The sequence below is a fragment of the Paroedura picta genome, chromosome 9 (genome assembly GCF_049243985.1).
Source record: "Paroedura picta isolate Pp20150507F chromosome 9, Ppicta_v3.0, whole genome shotgun sequence".
NCBI lineage: Eukaryota > Metazoa > Chordata > Lepidosauria > Squamata > Gekkonidae > Paroedura > Paroedura picta.
In genome coordinates, this window is record NC_135377.1 from 59,592,145 (window position 1) to 59,607,293 (window position 15,149).

The window sequence follows — 15,149 nt, forward strand, 5'->3', positions numbered from 1 at the left end:
CAGGACAGAAACAGGTAGGTTGACTGGAAGATGGAAAGGCCAGAGTCAGGAAAAGGGAAGAGAAAAAGAAAATAGTGGAGGAGAAGATAAACAGATGCCCCCCATAAGGACTTGGGGGGGCATTGGTGTGTATTCCCATTTCAAATTGGAAAATTGAAAACAGTCCTAAGGATTTTTTTGTTATACATTTTAAGTAGATATAACCTTCTTTTTTTTAAATTGAATGTTCCAAGAGGGGGGGGGCATGTTTCATAGGAAGCTTTTCCTTACTGCTTCTGAAAATTGTTATTGAAAAATCTGAAGAAGTCCTTACTATTCCCTGCTATACATTTTGAATAAGTAACTATCTTTAAAAGTATTTTTCTCAGTTCACAGAAAGCATGCTTCATAGTAGGGCTTCTCCTTTTTGTGATCTTCCCAAAATTTCCCAATGAAGGGTACCCCCCCCCCAAGACTTCACATTTCTGTTTACATTTGGAGAGAGCCCTTATGGTTGTTTTAATCGCATTCTTCACCATTATTTGAGGAAGCATCATTTTATCAGAAAATTGTCACTTTTGGGGGACATATTTCAAGTGGGAAATGATGGTACGTTGACGAATATCCCTTTAAGAAAATTCAGGCAGTAACATAAGCTGAATCAGTCTACAATACAGTGTTTTAGTACAGACTGAGTTCATTTTCAAAGGACCATAACAACTGTGAGTTTGTTACAGTATATGCCAGTACAGCACGTATTTCTTTCTGCTGTTAAATGTTTTTGAAGGTACAAACAGCTACACCAACTGCATGACCAAATAAACATTAGCACTTGTGTCCTATTCCACAGCTATCTGAAGGTGGAGACTAGTGTGGCAATGTCTATTAATAGTTCAAGGGTAAAATACGTTCTAGAGAATGCTGTAGTTAACTCCAAGACCAGAAAATCTAGTAATGATTACTGTTAATAGAATGCAAAACAGCGACTATATCGAAGTGTACAGTTGAGCACTGAAGCAGCCCTTTAATTATAATGCTTTAGTGTTTCTGAGCCCAGTTTAGTGTAAATTGAGGTTAGAAAGTCATTTTCCATTTATATTGTAGGTGCAATCAGTATAAACCTAGCTTAATTTCCACCTGCTTCAAGAAGGTATTCCCACCCGTACATCCATTGTTTTTAACTACACAAAAAGTTTAGACCCAGTTTTTGTTTACTGTTTTTAAAATGTAGGGCAAAAATAGACAATTGCCAAATGTAGACTTATTAATACCGAACAATTTCAGCCGTATTTCTTACAAGGTGTAAATCTGTGATTATCACCATCAATCCTAGAGGCTGCCTCTTTACAGATAAGGTCATGAACAATCAAGTTAGATCTTTCTACAAACCTGAGAAAAACCCCATATTTGCAGAAAAACTCTGACCTTTAAAAATCCACTGGGGGTTAACCCCTCCCCCCCCCCAAAAAAAAGAAGCAGGCCATATACCTTTAAGAATGAATGTCGGCTGAGAACTTTGTTGCCATTTGAGGGTTCCTAGTCCGATGATTTGATGCCATACAATCTGTCTGGAAGCTCACAGGGTAGCACTCATATTCTGACCCAGTAACCGTATTCTCTTTCACATCCATACTTTATTTCCCCATTATTGCTTTTGAAAAAATTCCACCTTGAAGCAGATTGTTAATTGAAAAGTTTTTAAAAAATAAAACATTTTTTCTTGGAATGTGGATATATGCCTTTTTGATGTACCAAAGCAGAAAGCAAATGTTGGCCTTGTGTTTGAAATCTTTTTAAAGGAAAAGTGTTGCTTTCTGCATAGGTGCACCCTTCAAAACATGCACACGTGACTGTTTCATACCTCTTTATCTCTACCAGAGTATAAAATGCACTGTGCATAGAGTCTTTAAAGTGCCAGTGTTCTTTTTAAACAGGGAGGGAACAACATGGTCCCAATTTAAACAGGGATAAAGCGAATGGGCCAGATATACAGGCCGTTCAAGTAGTCAGGTTGTCACCTATGGGAATTAATTGGCCTTTTACAAAGTGATTGTGGGAAAGGCAGCAGGTTGGAAGAGGTGTTGTGAGCGTTGCCAACTGCATTTGGAGAGTGTTGTGCAGTACAATCTCTTGGGGATTTCCCATAAAGGGCAACTGAAAAGACTGGCCTGGTGAGAAGGAAGTGTTAATGGTAGAGAAGGGAAAGCGATGCTAAAGGAGAAGAGGACAAAGACCTCCTCTGCATGCAGTGTATTGAAGTGTAGAAGATATGTGTAATTTTATCATTGTGCACTTGCAAAGCTTTAGACCAGCTTTTGTCAACTTTTGTACTCTTGAAACATTCTTCAGGCTTTGAGAAACCCCAGAAGTGGTGCGATCATGCAGAATATCGTTGGGAAGCATAGCGATGTACACGTCTGCTGGGGCCCATCCCATTCCCACCCCCCAAGGGCCATCATTGCCCATTTTGAAATGGTGACATGACCATATATGGTCATATAACATGATAAAAAATTATTAACTCCTCATTCAGGAAACCCTTCCAGGGCCCTCAAGAAACCCTAGGGTTTCACAACCCTAGTTGAGAAAGCCTGCTTTAGATATATTAGAATATTATATATTAGATATATTAGAACTACTTTGATCAGATAACCCAAATGGCTAAAATCTAGGAATGAGGAAAGCTTTGTAAATCATACTTTGTGGATCCAATAAAAAGCATTTGATTTTTTAAAAAATTGGTATCAAAAATTGGCATCCGGAATCTTTCTATTGACAGAGGGGTGGCAATTTCATTCTTTTTCATACACTAAACATTTCCGTCCTTTATCAAAACCATTGACTCAGAAGAACAAAGAGGGCTAGTTCTCTGTTCCAAACCTGCCCCCTGCTTCCTCAGACTTAAATTGAGAGACTGGAGCCCATGAGAAGACAAGACAAATCTCTCTAGAAACCTAAGAAAAGCAAGTGTATAAATGGAGTAAATAATAGAGTGGAAGATGGAAGGCAAATAAAAGATAAGTTGGTTGGGGAGTGGGAAAGAGAAACAAGCAAGAGAAAGGAAGAGGTGATGGCTGCTTTCAGGAAGAAAAGAGGAAATGGGGGGGGGGGAGAAAATGAGATGCCTCTCACAGACCGTTTATGCACTGGGGAACCTCACTGCCCCAGCTCCCATGCAGGAGCACAAATAGGGGGCAGATGAGGTGCACCAGGCCAAATGTTCCCCCGTGTGGGTGCAGGAAGAGGTGGGGCAACCTACCACGACTAAAACTCCAGCCTGCAGCCTGGCATGAAACCTCCAGTGCGTAAACGTTCACAAACCCTTGCAGGTCCTCCACATGTATATATCTAGGGCAAAGTATATTTTGAACCTAATTGTGATGTTGAATGAATAACTAGTTCAGGCTTGACTTACAGGGATCTCTTTCTTTAGATGTATATGGGAGTCTATGTAGTCTAGTGAAGTGTTAGACCAGGATCTTGGAGGCCCAGGTTCAAATCTCGACATTATAGTATAGTGTGACCAAACTACAATAGTTTCAGATAGAATGTAGTCATCTTATAAATGTTGTAATGTTTCTGAAATTCACAGGGTTGTGTGATTCGGCAGCCGAAGCAGCCAGTTCTGCCTGTAGCAGCCAGGGGAGGGGGGAGGCATGGGCGGCGACACAACATCGAGTGCACACATGCAGGCACAGAGCTCTTTGCCTGCGTGTGTGGGTCGACCGGCATGATAGTAGCCAGTGCCTCCCCCTCCCTCCGCAGCACGGTGCTGGCTACTATATCCGGGAACAGCCACTTCGGCTGCCGAATTGCAGAACCCTACTTCAGAAGCGTGCACGTAGTAATGCGTTTGAAACCAAAATCATCTGAATCCAACAACAACAATTCTGCTTGTACTTGTGCTGGCAGAACGGCCTTCCTGTACTTGGGGAAGAGGTGATTTTTGCTGATTCTCCTCTGTCAGCTTCACCTTCCATACTGTTTGCCTGAGTTCCCTGACTGACAGGAGCAGAATTTGTCCAGGTTCATTTGGCTACAGATGGAGAAGGGAAGTGGGAGTGCCTTCTTCTGTGAGCTTTGTTCTTCTCAGTAATTGGAATGCAGTGTCTATGGCAGAGGAACAAATTAGGCATAAAATAATGCCAGTACATGACATTTTGTTGGAAAACAGTTGTGCCGGTTTACAGTTTTTTAAAAAAACAATCAAAGCAGCAGTTGTTAAAACCTCCATGGTTGAGAAGGTTCTGTCTTAAGTTTAGTTAATGCTGTCAGCTCAATAGATAAAGCTGCTGTTGTTGGTTAAGACTGCAGCAGAAAAGGGGGTACACGCTATCAACAAAGTATTGGTTAACTGTGCATGTGTGTGTTTATGTTATAGATATCAACATTAATGTGTGTGCGTGCCTCCAAGTGTGTCTCGGCCGTGGTCCCAGCCTGGTGGAGTGAGCTGCCAGTTGACACCCGGGCCTTGACGGAACTTACTTACGTTCCGCAGGACTTGCAAAATGGCACTCTTCCACCAGGCTTTTGTTTGAGGCCAGAACAAACTAGCACCCAATAACATCTTCGAGCCTCCTTCCTTTCATCTCCACGTTATTTCCTTCACCGAGTTAGAACCCGATCAAAAGATCATACAGTCTGTGAAATGTGCCAGGAGGCAAACTGACAAATTGAGGAGCAGAAGAAACAGAGCACCATAAGTTTTTAAATAATATTTTTAACTGCTATTTTATAAACACTGTACATGTTGTAAACCACCCCAGGCCCACGTGCAGGGAGGGGCAATATATTAAAACCAATAAATAATAGTCATATATAATGTTTGTCAACAAGGCAGTGTGAGGAGGGTGACTGGCTGGAGAAAATATCACCAACACAAACATGTCACACATGTAAAGCCACACCCACAAATATATTTGGGATTCACCTTGTATAATCGTCACAATAGATAGTAGTTTGGAACCAGGATTCTCTTAAGTGACACAGTATACTACAAAGTATTGCAGGAATAGTATTAGCCTGGGACTGTGGCTGGGAGAATCAAGTTGAAACAAAAGTTGTTTGCTTTTAGTATTACTAGACCTTGTAGTTTAAACTAGTTAGCATCAACCTTGAGCGCCCTCTGCTGTCTGAAATAGATTATGGAAAAGAGCAAGAATCTAGGAGCACCTTAAAAAATTAAGAAAATTAGTGGCAGGTTAGGAACTTTCATGAGTCAGTAGTTGCTTTTTCATCTATGGATTAGTCAACCTGTTTGGACATTATTAACACAAAACTACTTGTTACTAGTAGCCCTGTGGTTTTAAGCAGTGGTAACACGTTGTATTCTAATTCACATATATTATTATACAGATAATCAGTGGAATAGTTCATAGGAAGTTTAACTGAAATATTTCTGATGCATGGATCTTTGAATTATTAAAACAATCTTTAAGAAGAGGTTGAAGCAAAAATCTGCCTTGTAATTTTTTCAGAAAGGCTTAAGTATCTGAGTCTTGCAAGTAAGCTGAAACCTTGTGATTGGAATTTTGTGTTTATACATATTGTGTAATTTTTTACCAATATGTTTTTAATGTCCTTTTATGTTTTAAATATATCATTCAGTTTAGCATGCCTGTTTTCAAAACAATATTTTCTGCTTACTCCAAGATTTGCTATTTACGGGCTATAGATAGGAAGATTAAATATCTTCCCCATGAGTCAGTCTGTATATCTGCCTCTCATAACAGTTGTCAGTTCCAGGCAGGTTACATGCATAGTATAGAAATGTTTTGATTCCAGTGTTAAATATGTTCTGGTTCTCAGCACCACCTATGATTTATATGTCCCCCCCTCCCATTTTCTTAGTTATCTTTGATTTTTTCCCCTTCTAAAACATTACTTTCCATAGACTTGCAACAGTAGTATGTCTGAGCATGGGAATGTTTCTATTGCTTTCCCTTGCGATTACACAAATGTAATGCCTTAGGCAAAATAAAGACTATGGCAAATACATTTTTCCCCTCTTGGAATTTCTTGTTTTAGGTCTTTTCCTTGCTTTTGTGCATTCTAGTCAAAAGACAGAAAAGGCTGTTGGACTGTATATGATGTGTTGTGCATAAATTTACATATTGTTTTGTATCAACCAAGCATGAAGTGAGAAGAGTTAAATAGAGGAGATGCATAGTGGAGTAATTGCCATTCATTTTGTTAATTAGAGTTATAATCTTAATGCTAGATTTTTACATTTACTACCAATTCAGTCTTGGTCTGTATCTTGTATGAGCATTACCAGTGTAACCTATCAAGGTAATACATTTTGATATACTTCAGAATTGTAATTATTATAGTATGGGAGAGATAGAGATTTAAATGTTCATTGTGATTGTAACATTCTTGTTTTGGTTTTAAAATCAGAGATCTCGATTCTGTTAATTTTTTTAAACTGAAAAATCTGCCCCTGATTACAAATCTCTGTTCTAATAATGAAAATGTGTGTGTACTCATGCCACACTATTCACCACAATGGGTAAACAATATTTAAACTTTTCCCCAGTGATCGTATAGCTACTTTTTATCTATATGGAAGACCTGACCTTTTTTTTTTATTTTTTAGATTAATCTCATTCTAAAGGGAAATAGGTTGCTAGTATCTGAAATGGCTGAACTTATGTGTAGTAGACAGAATTGTATGCTTGCTACCAACATCTGAAAAGCACATACATGCATTTTGTTTGATCTGAATTATTATTTTGGAAATATTCTCAAATATTGAAGTGTAAATATGCAGGTTGCTACCTTGTGTTATCAATGCAATACTAGTTAAGTCTGGTAACTCACATTTAAGCATGTGTTAGTTCCTATACTAGGGAGATCTGACATAAGGGATTTTGCAAGGTAATTAGTAGCGACATAGCAATCATGCAGCAGCTCCATCCTCCCCCTCCCTCCAAAACCCCCAAACAAGAAATATGCTTGGATCTCCTGCAGACCCTTAAACACTTTGTGAACAATTGATGTTTCAGGAATCAGTTTTGGGGAATCGTTCTAATAATTGGTTACTTGTTGAAATTATATTGTACCATGAAGAATTTTAAGTATGAATATTAGCCATTTATTTAAACTTGGTAAGTTACTTGTACTTAAGCATTTTTCAAGAATATAGTGATGGAGCATTGTTTCTAACAGTGCAAAAGTTTTTAAAAATTTATGAGTTCTTAGTCATATCACAACAGCATTGCATTTTTGTATATTAAATGTATATATACTACCGAAGTAAGCAACTTCAGTAATTTGAAAAATTAAGCAAGACAAGTGATATTTTCTTGTTTAAGAAGGACAATACCATACTTACCCTTTATTGTTGGTATAAACCATTATTTTACTAAGAACGATTAGCTATTTAAAACTTGGTACATAAATTAAAGAGGAGCTAAATGGATATGTGATTGTTGCCATTAGTAGCATTTTAGATTATACAGGCAATTATTGTGTTCATTATCCTAGAACAGCCCCTTTGCAAAACTATTGTGGTCGTGTTAGACATTATGTACAAATTTTCCCTGGGAGATTAAAATTTCCAGTGGCATATTTGATTTTGTTATCAGAGGTGTTTGAAATAGAACAAATATTATGACAAGAAGAAAAAAAAACAGTTCTACAGGTATTGGAAATTGCAGTAAATGCTTAGAATACTCAGAATAAAATTTAAATTAAATTTATCTATTTTCTAATGAAGTCATTTCCTTTATGGTAATTTTAAGCAGGATAACAGGTTTCCTTGGCCATTAAAAGATTAATTCCTCTTGATAAAAGCACAATATTGAGAGATGTAGACAAATAACAGCTTAGAAGTTTAACCTCTTCTGCAGATGAGTGTTGCCTGATTTCTTGTTGGCATTTATGAGAGTCTGTTTTACTTTGTGTGTGCGTGTAACAGAAATGGTAAGGTGGTGTGATAGATTTGCACCTGTAGCAGAAAAGTGTATCATGCATAGTCAGTCACTTAACCAAAAAGACAAATTTGCTTCTTGAATACTTTTATGTTTTAAAAGTTGTTTAAATTCACTGAATGGTCTCTCAACCTGCATTCAGATTTGTCGCCTTCAATTAGGAAAGTTTTTATCCTTGTAGCTAACTACATACATTTATCCAGTGGGCTATGTATAATGTTTGGGCCCATAAATGCCATTTTTCAAAGGAAACTCTGTATTCATTTCTGTCAGGTTTTGTCTTGGCTTTTACAGTCTTTCAGCGCTATGATGCAGCAAAAAAAAAAAGTGTGAGGTGCTGCTTATGCATATTGCAAGACAGTGATTCTTTATTTTATTACCAAAAAAAAAGACCAACTCTAGAAGGCTAGATTAAATCATTCCTTTCACTTTTTAATGGGATTTGGATGAATAGAGTAAAATATGCACTTTGCATTCATTGATAGCATCTTTAGGTTGAGGTAATTGAGTCTTTTTTCCCTGACTGAATGAATAATGACTTCATCTGATCCTCAGCGAGGCCTGAAACTTAGACTGCCTTTGTCAATGCAAAAAGATCTGGGCTTTGAAACATGCTCTACTTCCCTGGCTTAATTTTTCTTCATTTTAATCCAGAAACCTATTTTTCTCAATAATTCAAGCATAAACTATGTAGTAGTTGAAGCAGCGGAAATTGCAAGATATTTGTCCTCGTTGTGCTGCTTTTTAAATGCAGTTGATAAATCAGCCACTGTGGTCTTCAGCTGCCTAGTTCTCAAGGGAAGGGACAAGCCCGTACACAAGCAAGAATGCCGGAATATTCGAGAGTATTGTACAGAGTGCTTCTCATCTTGAAGTATTATGCAGTATTAGTCTTTCTGACAGTGGGACTATTTCGCTCCCACGATAGGCTCACATGGTCTGTTGACATAATAATGTCACCAAGAAGAACGTCTCACAAATAGTTCCATGGATGTGACCCGCCATGAGAATAGCATGTTGCCTTTGGAAAAGAAGAATGTGGAATGTAATTGGTGAAAGATAGGATCTTCTAACAAGTCTTTACTTAATTATCATACTCTGCTTCTTTAAAAAAAAACAACAACCATGCACAACTTTCTAATTAAATATTTTCTTTTGACATAAATCTCTTTTAACTCTTCTCAAACTTCTTACCTGTATAAGAAGTTAAAGTAAGGAACGTGTGTGGGAAGGAACAGATATGATTCCTATTGTCCTCTTTAGTAATTTCATTGCTTCTGCAGAGTTTTATAGTCTGGGTCATGCTTCACAAATGATGGAAAGGCGACGTGTAAATTCAAAGGGTTTCCTCCTTTGAAACTGGGTTTGTCATGCTTTGTAATGAGGAGGGGTGGATGAACCAAAGAAAGTATTACTGAATGATGTATTGGGTTTTCTGAGATCATGGCTTTGCCCTTTCTCAGGCAGAGCAAATGGCTGGATCTAAAGATATCCCATCCAACTAGAAAATTACTGAAGAAAAGTGAAGTGAAATACAACATTATTTGACTGTTCGTGCTTGAGTTCGCATGAGAGTTTGAGAACCATTGTGGAACCTACCTGTAATATCTAGCTGTGTGAACTCTTGCCCAAAGGACTTGTGGGCTAATTGCTATGTTCCTTCATCTGATGGCTCTTCGGATTCAGTCTGTGAAGAGAGAGACTGTAGAGCCTCTAGTGAATCTGGAATGCGATAGCTTCCATGATAGCTGAATTCATTACTTTTAGTTCTGGGTTTATTTTTCTGTGATGTGATATGTCTAATTCATGAACAGAAGAGTAAAACAAATATGGCATGGTATAGATCAGCCCTTTCCAACCTTTTGACCATGGAGGACCCTCTGAAATCATTTTTCAGGCTGGAAGTTATGTCAGCTGGTCACGTCTCCCTGCCACACTCCCGAAAGTGACATCACCACCCACATTAACAGGCAGGCTCAAGGAGAACTGAATGGGGGAGAGGCAAGAGGTGGTTTAAGGCAGAGTGCATAAACCATGAGAAAACTCACACTTGGGGGGGGGGTGGAATCAGCTGGTTCCCTAGTTTGTGGCTGAGTGCATTAAGACAATGGAAAGGGCTGCAGACCCCTTCCTGAGCTCCCACAGAAGCCCAGGGGTCCCCAGGCCCCTGCTGGAAATCCCTGGTATATATAGATAAAACATAGTATTGGGTGCAGAACTCGGTTTCCTGGGATTTATCCATTTTAAAACCTTAAAATACATGCATAATACTAGAAAAATATTTATTTATTATTTATTTATGTATATACTGCCCTCCCTTACGGCTCAGGGCGGTTTACATTTGAACTTTCATAGTAGAGTGAAGTACAACATCTTTGTTTGAAACATGTAACATTTTAAACAGTGAGAACTGGCACCCACTTTCGTAATACAGTATATAATATAAAACAACTTGGTTTTATCCAGTTTGGTGTTCACCAAAGGGACTCGGTTTTACCGCACTGTTGGTTCAGATTCTTTTTCTATGAATGTAGTTGGGGGGGGGGGCTGTAGGCTCTAGGCTCCCCTGCCTCAACCGAAAGCCTGGTGGAAGAGCTCTAGTTTGCAAGCCCTGCAGGGTTGTTTTAGGTCTGGCAGAGCCCTGATGTCATCTGGGAGCTCATTCCATCAGGTGGGGGCCTGGACAGAGAACCCTGAGGGCCTGGTCTGCTTGGAAGAGTTCCGGTAATGCTTTCTTAAAACTCATACACATCACAGAAATAAATGAGGGTCTAAACATGATTTTTCCTATTCAGTGCCCTGCATTTCTCTTTGCCTTTCTCTGTGGTTTGGTCCCAGGGTATAGTTGGAGTATTGGCTTCAATCTAAACAAGCCTGTATCTGACCGTTGTTTGGATTGAAATCTCCTGGGGCTCCTAGATAATGACAGATGAAAGGTGGAATATAAACGTAATAAATAGTTCTAGTTGAACCAAGATAAATTGTTTAAACCTTGAAGAATTATGCAAAATAAGAACGATGAAAATTTGCTTAATTTAACTTTGATTTACGCAAACCACAGAATTTGTTGGCTTAGAATTTGAATATCTGAATCACAGCTCTGTTTAGATTTCAGTATGCCCGGCCTGACTTAAACCATTTTGTTTTCTTCACACTGGAAAGGCTTGCAAAGGATTGGCCTTCCTCAAAGCATTGTGTGGCCGGCCCTAAGCTCACGGTGGTCAGTCTGTTAAGGCTTACAGTGATTTAAAAGACCATTTTAGCTCCAATTCAAGCTCAAGTCCAATCCAAAGATTTGCATGATAGCACTGGCAGGAAACCTTGAGAATAAGGGATTCTTTATTGGGAATCCTTTTGGCCCTTCAGTAGGTTCCTTGTTTATTCCCCTACTCTTCACCAAGATTGTCTGTGTACTCTTAGCAAAAGGACCTGTCAGCTGTAACTTAAAAGGGCTGTTCCACCCTGAAATAGATTTCCTAAACAGACATTTTGTCTCAGTTTAGATCAGGAGTGGCCAAACTGTGGGTCTCCAGATCTCCATGGCTGAACTGTGGGTCTCCAGACCTCCAGGGATATCTGGAGTTTGGCCAATCCTGATGTAGATGCTGAGCACAGATGTAACTGTCTGATTGATTAGTGTGCATGATACTGATGTATAAGGTAAGTAACCTGCATACATATGTGTGGGGGGAGAGACATGAAATGTATTACACAAAAGTGATATCTCTGTCGTTTCCATAAATTTAATTTTTAAGTGTATCCTAAGAAGTGTGCAGGTTGGGACAGCACTCTAAAATGAACTTTGGGAGGACTGAGAATGCAATTCATGGAGGGATTGTGCAGACAGCACCCTTCTGTACTTCATAGTAACACCCAGTGGCATGGTTACTGGATACCTTACGTATCTGAAAAGTAAACCCAAGTTGTGGCCTTATAGCCAAGAACTATCTCTGGGTAGGTAGTCTTTGACCAGGGCAGAGGCAGTGATGCAAGCAATGTAAGATCATTCCAAAAAAAGCTGCCCCTCTTTTTTATATCGTCTCAGATCATTTTGGGAATACAAATGTGCTTGGAAGCATTATTTAAACACAGAATTTGCAGTGAAAATATTTTTGTGTCTGCAACTTTCCTCCGCCCCACCTTATACACTGAATAAAAACAAGAATGTGGCAATTGTTTGTTCATTCTCTTCATTACTGAATTTATGTTGCTTTCTTTAGGTTGGTTTGCTGGACCTTGAATTGAATCAACTGACCAAAGCACTGTTCTTGGCTCTAGTTGCACTTTCAGTTGTTATGGTAACCTTGCAAGGGTTTGTGGGTCCATGGTACCGCAACCTTTTTCGATTTCTCCTCCTTTTTTCCTACATAATCCCCATCAGGTATGTATGAGAATGAGAGAAAAACACAGATGTCTAATTTCACTGAATGTGGCTTTTTTAAAAATGTACCTTCAGTTCTCATTGTGAAGGAAATTGATCTTATCAGGAAGCTGTGGTAGGAGAAAGGTGCCAACAAATCTGCTGATTCTGAAGGGATCGCTTTACAAAAAAGTAGTGCTATTGTACTTTTTAGTATAATGTTAATGTTGCTGGAATAATCAGTTTATCTAATCCTTTCACTTGTATTAATGTATTTAAAAGGGTTCATTCTTTAGATACCAGAAAATATTGTTTCTGATATGTATATTTGAAAGGATTGTTTGATTTACTTTGGAATTTGTAATGTTTGGTATATCTCTGGCAAAAGCATTTATACATCAAAACAGCTCATTGGATTATAGTCTTTGTAGTTTTACAGTGTTTTAGACTCTTCTGGAGACCACAAAGAAAAATATCCTCCATTTGTTTATTAAGCATTCATTCCTGACTCAAACCCTTCAGATCATTCATTGTTGCAATCTAAAAAATTTTAATAGGTGCTTGATCATTTATAGTTCAGACACATGGTTTGGTGCTGGTAAACAAGCTTGGAATAGCCTTCAAGGACACCTCCCCCCCCCCACCCCCTTGCATGCCACCAGAGAATTAGTACCCTCCTGTTTGTGAGAAGCCATGTTTATTTCTTACATTTGAACCGACAAATAGTGGTTTGCTGTTGCCCTGTGAACTAGGATTGTGAACAGGCTTTCACACATGGTTTGCAAACCAAAGTTTGCTATCTCAGACATTTGATTTGAGTTGAAAGAGAAGAAAGAAGCAAGTTCTTGGTGTGTGAGAAGAGCCTGAAGTTCTTTATAGGCTCATTCACCCAGCATCAGAAGAGTTTGGTGTAACATCTGAAACCAGTCAGTATTTTACTCTCCAATTACATTACATAAAGATAAATGATGATACTGTTGGTTGAATACCCAATAGTATAGCAGATGGAAGTAGCACAACTGATGCAAACAAACAAAACCCACATCCATTCTCCGGAATGCAACTGTTAACGTTGAATGCTGTAGTTGGCCAGACCAGAATGTAGCTAGCCTATTCAGGCCTGCATTGATTAGTACAAAGAATACTTTTGTGTCTGTAGCTCTTGATTGAGGTAGCAGCCTCCTTGGCTTTACTGAAATCTTTCTTTTGCCAAATCTTGCCTCCTGTCTTTCTCTTATATTTAGCAGATATAAAAATTGGCCTGGAAATTAAATGTACCCTGATGGCTCAGAAAATAGAAGGCACAAAAAGAATCTGGAGGGGGGCTTAATTTGACTGAAAGATCACAATGGATTTGCTCAGTACTTGCTTTCAGTGCCAGGGTTTAGCTCGGGTATGCATGAAGGGAATGTCATTTAACGTGAGAGTCTTTGAGCCATGTGCCTTTCTGTCCACTGTGTTTAGTAATCCGGCCCCATGCATGTGGAATAGGGGGCGAGGACTACCAGCACAGTGGATACAAATTCCAGGGAATTTTGAACTCCACCAAATCCAGTTTTAGAATTTAGTTGCCATGCAGCCAGCATTCCTGAGAAATCTCTAGTAAGATTTCTTTAATATGTAATAGTTTTGAATGATTTAGTTCTGACTTGTGAGATTTATTTATTTATTTATTTATTATTTATTTATTTATCATACTTCTATACCGCCCTCCCCGGAGGCTCAGGGCGGTTTACATCATAACAAAGAACAATACATAAAACAGTCTTTAAAACATGTATAACTGATAACTAATAATTGTAACCAAAATAACAGCACAATATAACTGTATAAATGAAAGGGTTGTCAGTACTGTCAGGGAGAAGAGAACCTGAAAAGGTTGAGAAAACTAAACATGTGTTTAATGTAAATATATCATTTGTATTTTATTTAAGGAGCTCAGATATACAAAATTAGTGAAAACAATAAAAGCAACAGGGAGTGACACTTATTTCTGTCAATCACACATATATTAGTTACATATACTCAGATATCCAAAAACCTAATATGTTTCAACTTTTTACAGGTCGGCTTCAAAGGTCAGCATTAAGTACACCCAAATATTTTAAAATACACATAAGAAATGCATGAAAATATTTGGGCGTGCTTAATCCTGACCTGTAAAGGTCAAAGCGCATTACACAGATAGACATAAGTGTCACTCCTTGCTTTGTGTGTGTGTGTGCGTGTGTGTGCGCTATTTTTCTATATTTGAGCTCCTTAAATAAAATACAAATTATATGTTGTTGTTGTTGTTGTTGTTGTTGTTATTATTATTTATTAACCGCCACTCCCGGACTCTGCCGGCTCATGGCCGTTTACAATAAAATCCTTAAAACAAATAAATCTACAACAATGATGGGGACACAACCCAATTCTAAACCTCCCCCTATCCCCGCCATGCCTGGTAACATAAAGTGACAATAAAGTGATAGACAGACAAGGAGACCAGACATTGCTGCTTTCATGAACAAATCTTTTAGGTTCTCATTCTGTCAGGTTGAGTTTTGTGTGTTGGGGTTCAGTTTCTTTGTGCATTTCTGGTATATTAGAAAGTTTTTTCTCTTTTATTAAAGATTTTTAAAACAAAAATTTAAACTATAACATGGATGCACAGGATCCACCCCTGCTTCCTAACGTGGCCACCAGGAACTTATTGGGCTGGCTGGTTTCAACAAGCCGCAGCAATTCACTGACTGGTCAGTCTTCAGCCATACTCCAGAAGCCACAGGGTGGGGGATTCTGTTTCCTCTCCTTAAAAGGCATAAAATGGCAACATAAGCAGGTCTTTCTTGAGTTTGTATATCAAGGAAGGTTGGCCTCCTGCTTTGAGCTTT

General features: G+C 38.6%; 1 protein-coding gene across 2 annotated transcripts in view; it reads left to right on the forward strand.

The window, feature by feature from the left end:
- ATP9B (ATPase phospholipid transporting 9B (putative)) overlaps positions 1-15,149 on the forward strand; it is a 157,190-nt gene that overhangs the window by 87,139 nt on the left and 54,902 nt on the right. For both annotated transcript variants that reach the window (XM_077352940.1, XM_077352941.1), the window contains exon 12: positions 12,134-12,294. In XM_077352940.1, the coding sequence (XP_077209055.1) occupies positions 12,134-12,294 (161 nt within the window). The remainder of the gene's footprint in view (positions 1-12,133; positions 12,295-15,149) is intronic.